This window comes from Rhinopithecus roxellana, chromosome 19 (genome assembly GCF_007565055.1).
Source record: "Rhinopithecus roxellana isolate Shanxi Qingling chromosome 19, ASM756505v1, whole genome shotgun sequence".
In the NCBI taxonomy this organism is placed as follows: Eukaryota; Metazoa; Chordata; class Mammalia; order Primates; family Cercopithecidae; genus Rhinopithecus; species Rhinopithecus roxellana.
Genome location: NC_044567.1, coordinates 1,094,195 through 1,112,015, shown reverse-complemented (window position 1 = coordinate 1,112,015; position 17,821 = coordinate 1,094,195). Strand labels below are relative to the sequence as shown.

The 17,821-nt window shown below is 42.2% G+C and overlaps 1 protein-coding gene across 1 annotated transcript in view; it reads left to right on the top strand.

Moving 5' to 3' along the window:
- Positions 1-17,821, top strand: part of DNAH9 (dynein axonemal heavy chain 9) — a 378,462-nt gene that overhangs the window by 180,128 nt on the left and 180,513 nt on the right. Inside the window, exons 39-41 of the mRNA XM_010376130.2 lie at positions 13,150-13,315; positions 16,096-16,198; positions 16,751-16,990. Coding sequence (XP_010374432.2) covers positions 13,150-13,315; positions 16,096-16,198; positions 16,751-16,990 — 509 coding nt within the window. The remainder of the gene's footprint in view (positions 1-13,149; positions 13,316-16,095; positions 16,199-16,750; positions 16,991-17,821) is intronic.

Genomic DNA, 17,821 nt, shown 5'->3' with positions numbered 1-17,821 from the left:
TGGGGTGGGGCGGTGTGTGGGTGGCCGTGTCACCTGACACAGAGCTGAAGCCAAGCGTCAGGTGCCTGCCTGGCTGGACTTCTGCATACCCCAGCACTGTGCACTTCTTCCCACATGCCCCTTCTCACCTCTCCCCACATGCCTCTTTCTGACTCCTCCAGGACCCCTTAGCACCGCTTCTGGTCTTTCTTTCTACATTCCTCCCTGGCCTGTTAAATTCCTCAAGAGCAAGGTGTTCAACACAGAGCAGTTCAGCACCTTGATGACAAAGACAGCTACAAGCCATGGAGAGATCTGCAAGAACTTGCAGGCTTCTGGCACTGAAAGTGTCTCTAGAGATGATTTAATTCCTCTCTCATATTATGGATGGGGAAACTGAGGCTCAGGTAAAAGGATGTGACTGCCCAAAGTCACCACCAAGTGGCGAGGCAGGCATGACACATCTGGTCTTCTGACTCCACCTGGGGCTTGCTTTTCCCCGGTGTTTACACGCAGAGCTCCCAAATAGACATGGGCCACCGGTGATGTTTTCCTCTTGCGGGAATCTCTCTCCCCTTAACTCATTTACAACACAGTCTCCTCTTTCATGGAAAGAACACATTGACTGAAAACAGCTTTGTTTTGGAGAAGCTTCCAAGCCATTCTTTCAACAAAATGAGGGGAGAGGCAGGGCTGGGGAGAAACCCTGCTGTTACTTCCCAAACAGCAACAGCGTTGTCCCACTCTGTTACTTGGTCTGAATTTCCCAGGTGACACTGCAGCACCTCCCCACACCTAGATGTGAGCTGTTTGCAGATGGATAAGTTAGGAGCCATAGCGTATAACGTGAAAAGTGAACCTGGCACTCTCGTTATCCGCTACATCACCCAGGCCTTAGGCCAGCAGACTTGCAAAGCAGGCTTTATGTGCACCACCACTTCCTCTGCCTTGACCATTTTACCCAGTCCTTCTGCCATCCCTGCCTGGTGTAAACCCCAGAGTCGGCCTGCGGTGTTGCCCCTGCTAACAGTCGACTTTGCCCTGGGGGAATTCTTTCTGCACAGTTTTTGTAGGACTCCAGCTCTTGTAGGATTCGGGTCCAGCCAACTCAAAATGCTGATGGGGGGGAGCACCGCTTCTGCTCTCTGCCCCTCAGAGCAGCTAGGTGCCTCGAGCATGTGGACAGAGGTTCAGGCTTCCCCCCACCTGCCCTTCAGTGCCAGAGACTTCTTCACCTATTTCAAACTCACCTCTGGACTACATCTGCTGCTGAACCAATCCCAATGCAGCAACTGACTGTAGTTCAGACATGAATATTAGCAAGTAAGACAAAACGAAACAACAAAGATTTACATCAGAACTTTACTAGTTTGCCAAAGATGTAAACATCTTCTATTCAAATACTGAAAGAATTGTTCGTCCACTTTTTGTGCTTTTCTCAATGTTGCAGCAACAAGCATGACACACTTTTAAGTATAATCTGAATTGTTAACATTTTGCTTATTATTTTCACAAGTCTACAAAACAAATCAAGCCCTGGATTGTAGCGTTTGCCAATTTCCGTATTGTAGATACTCCCACCACGGCCAATTGTAAGCTACCAATGCAATGTCAGTGAACAAGGAGTCAGGAAGAGATACACAGCATTATAAGCATTTCCACTTTACAGATACAATGGATGAAAATAAGCTTCAGTATACACATGAGAGTAAATGGCATAAAATAATTAAGATGTGATGAGTTTTGAATATTTATTACCATGATTTTCAATATAATTTACTTAATTATACGTTTGTCTATATTTATTTATTTATTTGTTTATTTTTGAGATAGAGTTTCACGCTTTCTCACCCAGGCTGGAGTGCAGTGGCGTGCTCCTGGCTCACTGCAACCTCTGCCTCCCAGGTTCAAGCAATTCTCTTGTCTCAGCCTCCCAAGTAGCTGGGATTTCAGGCACCTGCCAAGACACCAGGCTAATTTTTGGATTTTTGGGAGAGACGGGGTTTCACCATGTTGGCCAGGCTGGTCTCAAACTCCTGAGCTCAGGTGATCTGCTCGCCTTGGCCTCCCAAAGTCTTGGGATTACAGGCTTGAGCCACTGCAACTGGCCTCATTTATTTTTTTAATAATGGTCATGTTTAACAACCGGCTTGCACAATTCCCTTGGTTTCAATAATCAGCTCCAGTAAACCACTGGCTTAGTCTTTACTCCATGAAGGCTCAGCACCATCACTTCATAACCTTCCATCAAGGCTGAAGACATTGCATCAGCACCTGGCAGTGACCTTAAGTAGACTTCACCTGTCTGGCTAATTTAAATCTTAGCACTTCACTGTCTGCCTCATAGAATTCCTCTTTCTTGTTCAAATATCTACCCTTATTTGCAAGCCTCGAGTCCGACAACTGATCAGATTACCAGCTCTGCCCATTTACCTCAATTCTTATTACTGTGACAAGTACATTACCACTACTACTACTAATAATAATAATAGCAACAACAACTGACATTTATCAAAGACTTACCAGGAGTGTGAATCTGACTTAGACTTTTACACTTTTCTTTTTTTTTTTTTTTTTTACTTCTTTAATCTTGTACAACTCTGTGAATAAGAATTTGTATTACCTTCATTTTATACTTGAGAAAACTAAAGCACAGAGAAGTTAAACAAGCTACCCTATGACACACAGTAAGTAGGGGTGCCAGGGTTCCAGAGAGTCTGACTTCAGAGCCTGTGCTCTTAACCACTAGGCTATGCTGCTTCCCTGCTAAGAAAATACTTTGAAAACTGCAATAAATATTCAACATTATTACTATTATCATTAGTAGTACTATTCAGGTATTTCAGAGGAATGATTTTCTATTTAATTGATTTTTCTATGTAAATGATTTTCTATTTAATTTTCTATTTAAAATACATTTAATAACTTATTCTAAAATTATTACAATCAATGATTTAAGAAAATTAAACAGAAAAAGTGATTTAATTCTATTAAAGAGGATATTTTTAAAATATCCTTTAAATAGAGGGTAAACATTTGGAATCAAGGAAGAGAAGATGAGTTTCTCACACTGCCCTGACCTGTCATTCTCACTCTGGATATCTTATCTAGAGGGCTTTCTCCTTCCCTCCTGTTAGAACACAGAGAATTCCTTTTTTCTCTCTTGAGACAGTCTTGCTCTGTCGCCCAGGCTGGAGTGCAGTGGTGTAATCTTGGTTCATTGTATCCTCTGCCTCCTAGGTTCAAGCGATTCTCCTGCCTCAGCCTCCCCAGTAGCTGTGACTACAAATAAATCTCAAAATGCTGTTACATAGAACCAGGATGAAAACTGGCTCTCACTGTAGCTGAGCATTCACCAAAACCCAGCACTTTCTGTTTCTTGTTAATTCCCTAATGGCTTGTTGGTAACATTAGACCTTGAAGCCATCCCTCCTCGCACCCTAAGGGATAGAGAAAGCTACTGTTCTCTAACCTCTCCTGTCCAGAGGCAACCAGGAACTGGGGAGTCAGCCGAAGCACAGAGTAGCAGCATATATATAACAACATTCATGCAATAAAGCTCAGACCCTTAACTCTGAAAAATGCTGTATTCCCTTTTATTCCCTTATGGGAACTTCCTTCCTCTTGCCTTATGCACAGTGCAAACAATCTTGATTATTTGGGCTTCTCAGCCTAAAACATTTTAAGAGCAACAACGTGGCAGGAGAAAGGGTGTTACCAACGATTTAAAAAGTGACAGCTAGAAACCAGGTATCAAACAGGGATTTGGGGAATCAGCTGAATGTAAGAGAGATGCGTACACTCAAAAGACAGCTGCTCTAGTATCATTCAATGAAGAGGCAAACGGTTGCACCTCCTTTGTGAACTCGTTACTCATTTTGCAGCCCAGTGTCTTAATTGTTATTTGCACTTGAGACCCTGTGTATTTAAGAAAAAGTTGGATGTGAAGTGGCATAGTCTCTGCTTGAAAGGACAGTTAGCACACCCAGACAGATGTGCAAATTTATGTTTATAATGTGTCTGTAATGGTAAAAGGGGAGCAATAGCCTAATTGTCTGTATGATAGAATATTAAGCAATGTTTGAAAGAATGAGAAAATTCTGTAAGTACTGAATTGGAACTATTTCCAAAATGTTGTTGAGTGAGAAAAGGAAGATATAGAACAGTATATATAGCATGCTCCAAACTGTATCTTGTTTAAAAAGAAATATATAAAAATTTACTCACTTATATGATTTTTAAAAATATGTATAATATATACACACACACATAATTTATGCTTATATAAAAACTTAGACAATCTCCAGAAGGATACAAAAGAAACATAGACAGCACTTGTCGCTGGCAAGGGAAACTGACTGGGTGCTGACCATGGGATAGAGAATTATTTAAACCTTTTATGTTTAACTATAAAATATTTCAAACATGTACAAAAGTACAGAAAATAATATAACAGATGCCAGTGTAGCACTATCCAGATTTAACAGATGCTAAAGTGTTAGCATTATGCTAAATGGAACTTAGCATTATGAGTGCAGCTAATAGGCGGGGCATGGAGGCTTCTGCCTGTAACCCCAGCACTTTGGGAGGCTGAGGCGGGCGGATCATCTGAGATCAGGAGATCGAGACCAGCCTGGCCAACATGGTGAAACCCTGTCTCTACCAAAAATACACAAAAAAATTAGCCGGGCATGGTGGTGCATGCCTGTAGTCCCAACTGCTCAGGAGGCAGAGGCAGGAGAATTGCTTAAACCTGGGAGGCTGAGGTTGCAGTGAGCCGAGATTGCACCACTGTACAATCTGGGCGACAGAGTGAGACCCCTGCCACAAAATAAAATAAAATAGAATAAAAACAAGTACAGCTAATACATCACCCCTGTCACTCCTTTCTCCTTCCTGCCCCTTATTAACTAGAGTACTAAACTCAACCTGTCTCATTCCAAGTTTACACTTTTGAAACAAATATGTAGCCATAAAATACATAATGTTGCATATTTAAACTTCAAATATGCCATACTATACCTTTCTTTGGCAACTTACTTGTATTAGTCCATTCTCACACTGCTGTAAAGACATACCTGAGACTGGGTAATTTATAAAGGAAAGAGATTTAATGGACTCACAGTTCCATATGACTGGGGAAGCCTCACAATCATGGTGGAAGGCAAAGGAGGAGCAAAGGCACATCCCACATGGTGGCAGGCAAGAGCGTGTGTGCAGGGGAACTGCCCTTTATAAAGCCATCAAATCTCATGAGACATATTCACTATCATGAGAACAGCACAGGAAACCCCCCCCCCCCCATGATTCAGTTACCTCCCAGCAGGTAGGACACGTAAGGATTATGGGAGCTACAATTCAACATGAGATTAGGGCGGGCACACAGCCAACCCATATCATTACTTTTTTAATCATTGTCTTAATACATGCAGATCTATTTCATTTATTTTCACTGCTGCATAGAATTCCATTGTGTGAATAAATCACAGCTCATTTATCCTTTTTCCTACTGAAAGGCAGTATAATCTTTTTACATTTTTTTCTTTTCTAAAAAAAAGCTATATTGAGTTATAATTGACATATAATAAACTGTACATATTTAAGGCGTACAATTTGATACATTTCAAAATATTTATACATCATGAAATCATCATCATAATTGAAATAATGAACATAACCATCACCTCCAAACGTTTCCTCATGTTCCTTTGTAATCCCTTCCTCCCAAGCCCCACCCACCTGCCCTGTTTCAACCACTGATCTGCTTTCTATCACTATAAATTAGTTTGCATTTTCTAGAAATTTGTATAATGGAGTCACGAAATGTGCACACTCTTTTTTCCTGGCTTCTTTCACTCAGCATGATTTTGAGATGTATTCATGTTGTTGAGTGAATCAACGGTTCATTCTTTTCATTCTTGAATAGTAAGATAAAGTATGTAAAACACTCAAAATGATTCCCAGCATACAATAAGTCCTTTGTAAATGGAAGCTGTTATTATAATAATATTAACAACATACTTCTCAAATTTAAGAATCTATATCGAACAATAATTTCTAAGCCCCAACTGCCAAAAAACAAAAAGCAACAAAAGCAAACCTTTTCTGCTTGAAAAATAAGTTGAACACAAGCTACGCTAAAACAGAAATAATGTTTTGGGGAGAAATATTCCAGCTTTCAAATAGACAGTAACTCCACCCAGCAGGTCAATTCCTAGAGGTCTCCAGGGGGACTTTTTGCAGCTCAATCATCCTGCCAGCCCATCAGATGCTACTTTTCTCAAAAGCAGATGTTCTTTTTTAGAGGAGGCAGCTGGTTGATCATACCTGCATCTCTCCTCTCTCTCACTACATCCAGTTCTGGAGTCTCCATTGTACTTCTCTAAACATGGATTCAGAACTCCTTGATACCAGTGGGGGCTGTACTGCTGGCTCACAGTGTGGGTAGCACACACTTTAATGTTTACAGTGGGTCAACCTTTATGCAAAGGGCTTTCCTCACTTGTTTCATTTAATCCTCTCCAGCCTATGAGACTATTTCAATATGGCTTTTGACTGCAAGTAGTGGAAAATCTGACATTAGTGGCACAAATAGATATTCTGTTTTTCACATGACAGGAACTCTGCAGGCAGGCAATTGCTAATCAGGTTAGTAACAGTGATACCAATGCTAAGATATTCGCTCTTCTCTTGGCTCCTCCTTCAAGGTGGCAGAATGGCTGCTGCATCAGCCATCACATCCGCATCCAAAAAAAAAGTGGTAGGGGGAGATAGTGCCCATGTCCTGACATGATAGCTCTCCAGGAACTTTATACATTTATGCCTATGTCTTAATGTTCAAAACTGTGTCACATAACACCCCAGCTGAAGACTGGCTAAAGAGAAGGAGGTTGGAAATGGTGTCCAACACAGATCTGATGATAGTCCCCAGTTTTACAAGTTAATCAAATGAAGCTTAGAGGTGTTAAGGACTTACCTCAAAGTCACCCTATGAGTTAACAGCAAAGCAGTCTTATTTCATGAAGCTATGAAGACCTTCTACTTTGATAAGACTTTTAAGTCATACATCTTAATTTTCATAATAGAATGCCAACTCTGCTTCCACTCGTCTGATATCTAGAGCATATGGATATTTTCTTCTATGATAGTCAACAGAATAGGCCCTTCCGTCAGTCATTGAAAAATGTTTATTACTGGGTAACACATGCACAAACCACAGGTTCGTAACACTGACACCTCAAGCCAAGAGAGACAGAGATCTGTGTTCATTCTCCATTCCAGCAGTTTCTCTGAACTCCACAAACCTAGCTGTACCGCTTTCATTCCCTTCATTAAATTACAATATAATGGTCCTCCCTTGGGTTTTGTTGAGGGTTACTATAATAAAAGATAACTTTAAGTTATTTTTTATGCCTGTTGCAAAATCTCAGTTGAAAACCATTCTGTAGCCTGATACCTGTTTTACAAGTATCTGTGATATATGCCTCCTGGAATTTGGTGCCTACAAAATTTTTAGAGGAAAGAAGAGATGACTCTGTACCAGTAACCTGAGATGACATGGTTATTGTAATTAAACACAGATTTAGTTCTGAGCTTTCAGGCAAGCAGTTCATAAAGGAAAATGTGAGATAAATTTTTATGTGTTTACAGTGACTGTGTCATCCTACATTACTAGTGTAGTTAAGTTTCTTCTCATTCTGTATTGTTTAGCAATCCCTATTTAGACTTTATTTTAATTGGTCTGTTTAATGTCTCTTTAAAGACTTTAGTCTCTTCTTGTTCTTTTTGAAAACATAAATAATTTTTAAAACAAAAGAATTCATGTAGACCCACAAGACAGGATAGTTTAGAAGCAGGATAGTTTAGAAAAGTAGGAACAAAGAGCTTAGTTAAGGCTTCGATGGGCTTATAGTTTTAGCGTACAGGGAGAAAGCCAAAGATCAAGCTTATCACAGTTCTGAATTCTCTTGCCATCCAGCTGTGATTTGCATTATTAGCTCAACAAACATTTGAGTGCTTAATTACACTAATTATATAGGAGCTCAGATGTCTGAAACTTTGTATAAAATGGATCTCTGTAACCTGTTTATTATGAACCTCAAGGTTGGACAGGACCTTAAAAGATCTAATCAAATGTCCAATCTCAAAGGAACATTGTGCTTACAATTATTACAGACAGACAGCTCTCTTCCACCTAATACGTTTCACTTCATGACAGAAATCAAAGTGAAATCATCAAAGATGTATCATCTAGTGAGCAAGACATTCTACTTGGAATCGTGGAAAGTTCAAATATAGTATAATGACATTGAAAGCAACACATATTTCAGGCAATAGAAGAATAATTCCATAAATTTTGGTACATCCAAATTATGGAACACAACGCAGCAATTAAAATCATGTTTTAGGAGTATGTTTATTACCATATAAAGAGGTTTACAATACATTAAATTAAAAAATACAGGCAGTATATTCAGTATAATTTTGATTGTGTAGAAAAAAAATCTAAGCAAAAAAAAAAAAAAGCAGACTAGAATAAAATACACCAAAATATTGAAAGAGAGTACTTACAGCTAGTTGATAGAACTATGGGTGATTTTCACTTCCATTATTATAATTTTCTATGCTTTTTAATCTTTCTAAAATGAGTATGTATTATGTTTATAATCATGCAAAGTATGTTATTTTTTGAAAGAATAAATGCAAAGCCCTTACAAGATAACTGAAAAGTCTTAACACATGAAAAATTAAATAATATGAAAGGAAAAGGGTTCAAACAGGTATGCAAATCATATCCATGCAAAATAAGACATGATTAATTACTAATGATCTCTGTCAAAAATATGGTGCGGGCAATGAGTTGACTAAACTGATAATTTTCAAGGGCAGAAGCCATGTCTTTATAGTGTTTAAGAAGTAAGGAAGGCCAGATGCAGTGGCTCATTCCTGTAATCCCAACACTTTGGGAGGCCGAGGCAGGCAGATCACCTGAGGTTGGGAGTTCAAGACCAGCCTAACCAACATGGAGAAATCCTGTCTCTACTAAAAATACAAAATTAGCCAGGCATGGTGGCGCATGCCTGTAATCCCAGCTACTTAGGAGGGCTGAGGCAGGAGAATTGCTTGAACCCGGGAGGCAGAGGTTGCACTGAGCCAAGATCACGCTATTGCATTCCAACTGGGCAACAAGAGTGAAACTCCATCTCAAACAACAACAACAACAACAACAACAACAAAAGAAGAAGTAAATATTGCAGTAGTGGTTATGTGAGGTTTCATTGCCAGGTGGACCTGGGTTAAAATCCTGGCTTTGACACTTAGTAGCTGTTTGACTTTGGATAAAATCACTAAATTTCTCTAAGCCTCAGTCTTACCATGTATTCAAAGACTTTTAAGAGGCAATGATAATACATGATAGGGCTCTGTGAGGATCAGTGCTATAATCCATGTCAAGCACTCACTTACTGGTAATGCTTCGTGGTGAATGAAGGAACTGCTCTAAAGTTCAGGGCCTGGAGGAATCACTGGGACTAGAATTGTCCAGGAGGGTGGGAGCGAAGGCTTACAAGGGCTCTCTTGCTGGGTAACATGGAGAAGCTTTGGAATTACTATCCAAAAACCTGGATTCTAATTCCAGCAAGGTATTTAATCTGCCTTAGCCTCTATGTCCTTAATTTCAAATGGGGAATAGTAAGACTTTCTTTACCTATATCATGGGGTTTGTAATAATAATAAGATACATTCATTCATTCATTTATTTAATAAGTGATTTTCAAGCACTATACTATGTGCTAGATAATACCCTAGGTCCAGGGGTTATGACAGTGAGACAAACAGTAAAATCCCTGTCCTCATGAGGTTTAGATTCTAGTGTTCAAGGGGATGGATGGGGCAATACACAAGATAATAAGTAAAGATATAGGATATTAGGTGGTAACAAGTGATGTAAAGAGACATGAAGCTGGGGCAGAGGATAGCAGGTGGGGCTTTGAATTTTAGGGTGCATACCAGGGAAGACCTTACTGGAAAAATAGCACCTGGGTAAATAAACTCCTGATGGGTGTGAGGGAGCAAACTGTGCTGGCATGTGGAAGAAGAGGCTTCGAGGCAAGGGGTACAACCAGAGCAAAGCCTTGGGGCAGCGAGTGACTCATGAATCAGAAACAACTACTCGGGAGGCTGAGGCGGGAGAATTGCTTGAACCCAGGAGACGGAGGTTGCAGTGAGCCGAAAAGGTGCCACTGCACTCCAGCCTGGGCAACAGAGTGAGACTCCGTCTCAAAAAGAAAGAAAGAAGAAAGAAAGAGAGAGAGAGAAAGAAAGATAAAGAAAGGAAAGAAAGAAAAGCAAGCAAGCAAGCAAGCAAGAAAGAGAAAGAAAGAAAGAAAGAAAGAAAGAAAGAAAGAAAGAAAGAAAGAAAGAAAGAAAAAGAAAGAAAGAAAGAAAGAAAGAAAGAAAGAAAGAAAGAAAGAAAAAAGAGAGAAAGAAAAAGAGAAAGAGAGAGAAGGAAGGAAAGAAGGAAGAAAGGAAGGAAGGAAGGAAAAAGGAAACAGGGTGGCTGGGGCAGAGTGTGAGGAGGAGAACAGGAGAGAAAAACAAAGATACAAGTTTAGTGGAAGTCAACAAACTGGCTTTTGCTCCAGGTGAGACAGGATGCCACTGGAGGGCATAAAACAGGGGATGGGCATGATCCAGTTTACATTTTACAACGGTATTCTTGTCTGCTGTTTTGAGAATCTAGTGTAGGGAGTCTAGGGCAGAAGCTGGGAGACAATTTGGGAAGATTTGTAGTTACCAGGTGAGAGCAGATGGACAAGGAGGGCAGCAGTGGAGATGGCGAAAAGAGATGACAAATGGGAAGCCCCTTTGAAAATTAAATTACAGGCCGGGCACAGTGACTCACGCCTGTAATTCCAGCACTTTGGGAGGCTGAGGTGGGTGGATCACCTGAGGTCAGGAGTTTGAGACCAGCCTGTCTAACATGGATAAACCCCGTCTACTAAAAACACAAAATTAGCCAGGTGGTGTTCCATGCCTGTAATCCCAGCTACTCGGGAGGCTGAGGGAGGAGAATCGCTTGAACCGGGAGGCAGAGGTTGCGTAAGCCAAGGTCACGCCACTGCACTCCAGCCTGGGCAACAAGAGCAAAACTCCAGCTCAAAAAAAAAGAAGAAGAAAATTAAATTGCCTTCAAGTATAAGACGGCAATGCAATAGTATCCAGAGAACGGCACGAATAAAACCATTCACCCTGGTGCAGCAGCTGACACGGGTCTGTGCGGCCAAAGACTGAACCCCAAGCTGTTCCATACGGGTCTCGAGGAGAAATTCAGTCAGAATGCACAAATGACCTTGGGCCTGGGCTCCAGGTGTGGACTTGAGCTTCCAGGCTTGTTGAGAACAGTCAGAACCCAGAAGAGGTGGCGAGAGGGTCACATTTCTTTACATGTCTTATTCGTTCAGCTCCTTCAGCATCAACACTTTTCCTGAAACTCAGACCCTCTTCTGCTCCTCCAGTTCTGCCTGAAAACAGAGTAGATCGCTATAATTCCATCCTAGATGTGACATGGAGTAGAGCATGGCCAAGAAGGGATCAGCAATGTGCCTGTCTTTCCTGGCAGACCCTTTCTTTCTCTGGAGAACTTAGTATCGTCCGTCTGAGATAATCCCGTGTGCTCCACGGCCACTTCTTGCTAACTGACATGGTTTTCTCCTCAACGATCCTTTAAAAGCATAAAGAGCTTAATCAGCCCAAATTACAGGGTCTGCTTAATTCCAGGGGTTGATTTGAATATCATTGCCTTGGGAGGAGAAGAAACAAATCTTTCTTTCTAAGGAGAGAATTTCCTATTGGAAGAACTGTTCTCAAAAGCATGTCCTTGTCAACTCATTAATTATATTTCATGTTGACAGATCTCACATATAGTTGTTATGTCTTTAGGGGGGAAGAAGGTGTTGTGTGATTAGTTGGTTGATAGTGTATGTTAATTGGATGCTAATTAAATTTAAATTTAATTCATATTTGAAACATTTAATTTAACTCAGGATCAGAAAATTAGAATATTCGAGTTTCTTGAAGGAACTTGTCTTTCTATCTGTCACCTTCATATGTCTATTGACACTTTCTCCTTGTTTACAAACTTGTTTTTCAAGAGAAGAAATCAGATGATTCTTAGTGCTTCCAGCTGTAACAGGAAGTGTTGGTTCTTGCAATTCATAAATATTTCATTGCTTTACTGGAAAAAGTACATATATCTCCACCCTATTACTTAAGATTGTTCTAAACAAGTCCTGTCATGCTGGAAAAGTGCTGTTAGATTCCTTTCTTTGGCTTGATAGTTGAAGAAACCACTCCAGAAGAGAGTCAAGGCACCAAGGCGCTCAGATAGAAAGCCAGGAAACCTGAGAGCAGGGGAGGGCGCCGCACCGTTGACACTGGAAGCATCTGGGAAATTGTCTGAGGCTGTTTTTACTACATCCCGCCAAGGAAAATCCCATGAGATGAACTCTCTGGGAACACAGTTAGCAAAACATACATTGACGCCTTTCTTATAGCCTCGGAGAGGAAAGGGCATCTACCCAGCCCTGAAAGGGGAGCTGCAGCCTTTATGCATTTTTGCTGCCTTCAGTAGAGAGGGCAGCTCTACCTAGGAATTCAACTATTTGTAAGCTTCTTTGGAGTAGAGTACCTGGCCTTGGGACTGTAAAGATATTTTCCATTTTTAGTATATAAACAAAGAAAACTGGGGACCACAAGTATGACAGAAGAAGCATAGTCTCTGAGGTTTAATCACTGTGATTTGTATCCAGCCTTAGTAAAGTCGCTGAGTTCTTTTGAGCCTCAGTTTCCTCATCTGTAAAACGGGATAATACTAATCTCACCGTTATGTTATAAGGATTAAATGAGATAATTAAGATGGGTAAAAACTTAGCACAGCGCACGTGGTGAGGTATTCAGTCCCCATTACGGCCTGGTAATTTCAGTTTTCACTTTCCAGTCCTGTAGAATGCCCATTGGGAGCAGCAGTGGCTGTATTATTGTTGTCTTTTGCGTTGCTGTTTTTTGCACACATGCAGGCAGCACCATTGCTTGTCCTTGACATCTTTGCTGTCTCATTACTGGCATCTGAGATTTGAGCCACCTTCCCTCACTGACTCGCTGTCTCCTCAGCTGTCCTGGAGAAGCCTCTGGAAAAGAAGGCTGGCAGAAACTACGGCCCTCCAGGCAACAAGAAGCTCATCTATTTCATTGATGACATGAACATGCCTGAGGTGGATGCCTATGGGACGGTGCAGCCCCACACCATCATCCGGCAGCATCTGGACTATGGCCACTGGTAAGAGCGCCCATGTAAAGGGACTGGCCCAAGGGGGCAGAGCCTAAGGCAGGGCTGAAGGCCAGTCTCTATTCTGCCTGAATGGCAAATCTCAGCATAGCTCTGGTGCCAGATGGGAATCTTTGTGGTAAACTACATTTCTCATGCAGTTCTCTATTTCCCAGAGTGGTTCCTTCAAACAGGGGCACTAATATTCACATGAAAAGTTTAACCAGAGAAGGCACTGAACTCTCATCTAAGGAAAAAAAAGCCTACTTTTTGCTTCAAGACTCATGTCTGAAGTTGCCTTCTTCAAGTGCTGGAAGCAGAATTAACTACTTCCCCTGCACCATGGCCCCACAGCACTGGGCATGGGCTTCAGTGATAACACCTAACACAGGCCAGGTGCGGTGGCTCATGCCTGTAATCCCAGCACTTTGGGAGGCCGAGGCAGGCAGATCACAAGGTCAGGAGTTCGAGATCAGCCTGGCCAATATGGTGAAGCCTTGTCTTTACTAAAAAATACAAAAATTAGTGGGGCATGGTGGCGGGCGCCTGTGGTCCCAGCTACTTGGGAGGCTGAGGCAGGAGACTTGCATGAACCTGGGTGATGGAGGTTGCAGTGAGCCAAGATCGTGCCACTGCACTCCAGCCTGGGTGACAAAGTGAGACTGTGTCTCAAAAAAAAAAAAAAAAAGCCCGGGCACAATGGCTCATGCCTATAATCCCATCACTTTGGGAGGCCGAGGCAGGTGGATCACAAGGTCAGGAGTTCGAGACCAGCTTGGCCAATATGGTGAAACCCCATCTCTACTAAAAAAAAAATACAAAAATTAGCCAGACATGTTGGTGCGCGCCTGTAGTTCCAGCTACTTGGGAGGCTGAGGCAGAAGAATGGCGTGAACCCGGGAGGCAGAGGTTGCAATGAGCCAAGTTTGGACCACTACACTCCAGCCTGGGTGACAGTGCAAGACTCCATCTCACAAACAAACAAACAAAACACAACACCTAACACCTGGTACCATGCACGGTGTCTGCAGTCCTTCCAGCCTCAGTGCCTTCAGAGCAGCTCAGGGGGCTGGATAGTATCTCTTGCAACAGCATAATTTTTAATGGCAAAAGGTCTGAACTTACTAGAAAAAAAAAAGTCATTGATTTGAGACAACTTTGACTAACCTTTCTACCACACACTGAATCTACTGCTGAGAAAGAGTGAGAAGAGAATTCAGAGAGAAGAATGATAGTTAAGACGGCAACTTGAGTTGCCTTCCCTTCCTTCCCAAAATCTTTACTGGATGCCTGACATATGCAACTGTTTACAATCTCCACACTGACATTTGAGCAGCTTAATTTCATGGGCAATAATTAAGAAGTCAAGCTAACTAGTTTTACTTTAGATTCATGGTCACAAACCTTAAATGGAAAGTAGAAGCTTCCTGGAAATTCTACCATATGGTTTTAGTATGTCCACTCTCAGAAATGTCTATTTCATTCCATCTTCCCTGTCTTTGATCTTCCCACCACCCTCAGCTGATGGCCTTGCCTTCTCAGAGAACACAGATGCCACCTCCATTTCTCGCTTCCACATCCATACAACTCACCCGTGTCCCCATGCATCCCTCCTCCACCCTCCTGTTACATCTTACCTAAGGCCGAACCGTCCACCAGCCTCTTCATTCTACTGTCTCCCACTCCTGAAGTGCTCACTTCATCAGTTGGTCCCCATCTCCTCATTAGCTGCTTCACATCATTTAAACTTGCATAAACGGACTGGGTGCGGTAGCTCATGCCTGTAATCCCACCACTTTGGGAGGCCGAGGTGGGCAGATCACTTGAGCCCAGGAGTTCGAGATCAGCCAGGCCAACATGGTAAAACCCCATCTCTACTAAAAATACAAAAATTAGCCAGGTGTGGTGGCACATGCCTGTAATCCCAGCTACTTCTGAGGCCAAGGCAGGAGAATCGCTTGAACCTGGAGATAGAGGTTGCAGTGAGCCGAGATCGTGCCATTGCACTCCAGCCTGGGTGACAGAGTGAGACTCTGTCTCAAATAAATAAACAAACAAACAAACAAACTTGCATACATTTCTTCAACTGAGTTAAAAAATTACTTTCTAATTACTGTTCTGTCCCCACTCCCTTATCTCCCACTCACTCCTCAATCCACTGTTGTTTGATTTCTGTTCCCTCCACTGTTCTTGCTAACCTACTATCTGCATCATTATTGTAAAATCCAAGAAATCCTTTGCAAACTTGTCCAGCCACCTTATTTTGTTGTTTTTGTTGTTCTGTTTGGTTTTGTTTTTGGCTTTCAGCAGCCTGAAGCCATGGTTTTTAGTTTCTGTCTCTAGTGATAAATGGAAAAGAGGGATGAGGAAGGGGCATTACTGGCCCAACCAGAAACAGAAACTAAGAACCCATGACACATTCTCTCCCTTAGACACCGCTGCTGGAGTCACTACCTTTCTTGTTCTCTCTGCAGCCCTTGATGTGGTTGACCACTCTCTTCTTTTGGGAATACTGGCTTCCTTTGCCTTTTGGTATGGCATATACCCCCTGATTTTTCTCCTACCTTTTCATCCATCCTGTGGGCTCGTCTTTCTATGCTATTTCTTTAGATACTGAGGTCCCTTGGGAATCTGTCCTAGGCTCTTATCTCTTCTCAATCGCTGCCAGTGGATCTAGACTTTTTTATCACCCAAACACATGAACAGTAGGGCACATCCTACCTCACCTTGACAAAGCACTCACCTGCCTCGGTCCTCAGACACCTTTTACCTAGAGCTTCTGACTGTTCCAGGTATGATCGGAGCAAGCTGTCCCTAAAGGAGATCACAAATGTACAGTATGTTTCCTGTATGAACCCCACGGCAGGCAGCTTCACCATCAACCCCCGGCTTCAGGTACAGGAGGAGCCACGGGACCCGGGTCCTAATCCTACCTTACTAGAGCGGATGCCCCTTGATTATAAGTAATAATTGGCTTTTTTCCCCACACAGCCTCTCCAAACGGCAAATCAGATAGAATGCCAAATTGCATCTCTAGAGGAAAAGAGAAACTCCTAGACTTAGAGTCTCAAGATTGGAAGGGATCATAGATTTCATCTGTTTTGATCCTTCTTTCTTCAGATGAGGGAACTTCAGAGAGATGAATGACTTTCCCAGGGTCATATGGATTCTCAATATCAAAATCAGATTTGGATTCAGCTTCTCTGAGTCCAAGTTTAGTTCTCTTCCTGCTGTCCCAGGCTGCCATCTTTGACTAAAGGTGCTTTGTCTCTTATTCCCCTAGTCATTTTAGGTTCAACCTAAATGTGGGCATAGTGTGAGAGATGGGACCAAAATACAAATTTAAAGGCTATAGAAGAATTTTCCATTATTATCTCCAAATTCAGAAGAGGTGATTTCTACTCTGTGGTAAAGGATGTTGAGCTCATGCCTTTGTTTTCTGTGCAGCGTCACTTCAGCCTGTTTGTCCTCTCCTTCCCGGGGGCAGATGCCCTGTCCTCCATCTACAGCATCATCCTCACTCAACATCTGAAGCTTGGAAACTTCCCGGTGTCCCTGCAGAAATCCATCCCCCCACTGATCAATCTGGCCCTCGCCTTCCACCGGAAAGTTGCTACCACATTCTTACCCACAGCAATCAAATTCCACTACATCTTCAACCTCAGAGATTTTGCCAACATTTTCCAGGTGAGTTCATTGACTCTGAGACACCCTAGGGGCTTAGATGCTCCTATTCTTAATAATAATAAGTAGCTAATGCCCAGCTCTTAGGCACAGGCAAAGCCACTGTTCATATGTAATCATGAACATAAGGAGACACACACAGTGCCATGGGCTCCACAAGGAAGGCCCTCAATAAAAGAGAGTTTCCTTTGCCAATTACATTATTTCTCAGTAAGCAGCATGCATCTCTGAGTTGGTTCCTTGGGGGCTGCAGAAGGCTCAGCATCTTGGAGATAATGTTATATAATGAGTCCAGTATGCCTGGGAAGAAAAATGGCCTGAAAGAAAGAGAACTATTTTGGATCTCCCATTGGTACATCTATTGATCTCGGGATGAAAAAGAATGTTCCCCAAACCGTGCAAGATAGCTCTGCTTCCTCAAAAAGCCACATTGTCATACTCCTAAGATGCCATCTGCCAGCCCCTGCGAGGGCCTCAGTCCTAAAATTCCCAGGTTCATTTCTAGGCCAAAGCTGTTTCAGATCTTTCTAGCTGCTTATCTGAATAGTGATGGCATATCTCTGCCCATTGCTTCCAATTGCTTAACTCATCACCGTCCAAGTCTCCAGAGCACCATCTAGCAAACCCAGACCCTTTCTTCCGTCTGGTCAGATATAGCATCCTCATGTAGCCAAGTCCACAACTCTCCCATTCTGGATAAGAATCTGCAGAAATTCATTTACAGAGAGACCTTCCCCCAAGATAACACTGGGTTATAATTGAGGGAAGGATGCCTTTTACACCAAGCAGAGGCCACACCCATAAAGGAGTGTCAAAGTGAATTGATCAGGGAGT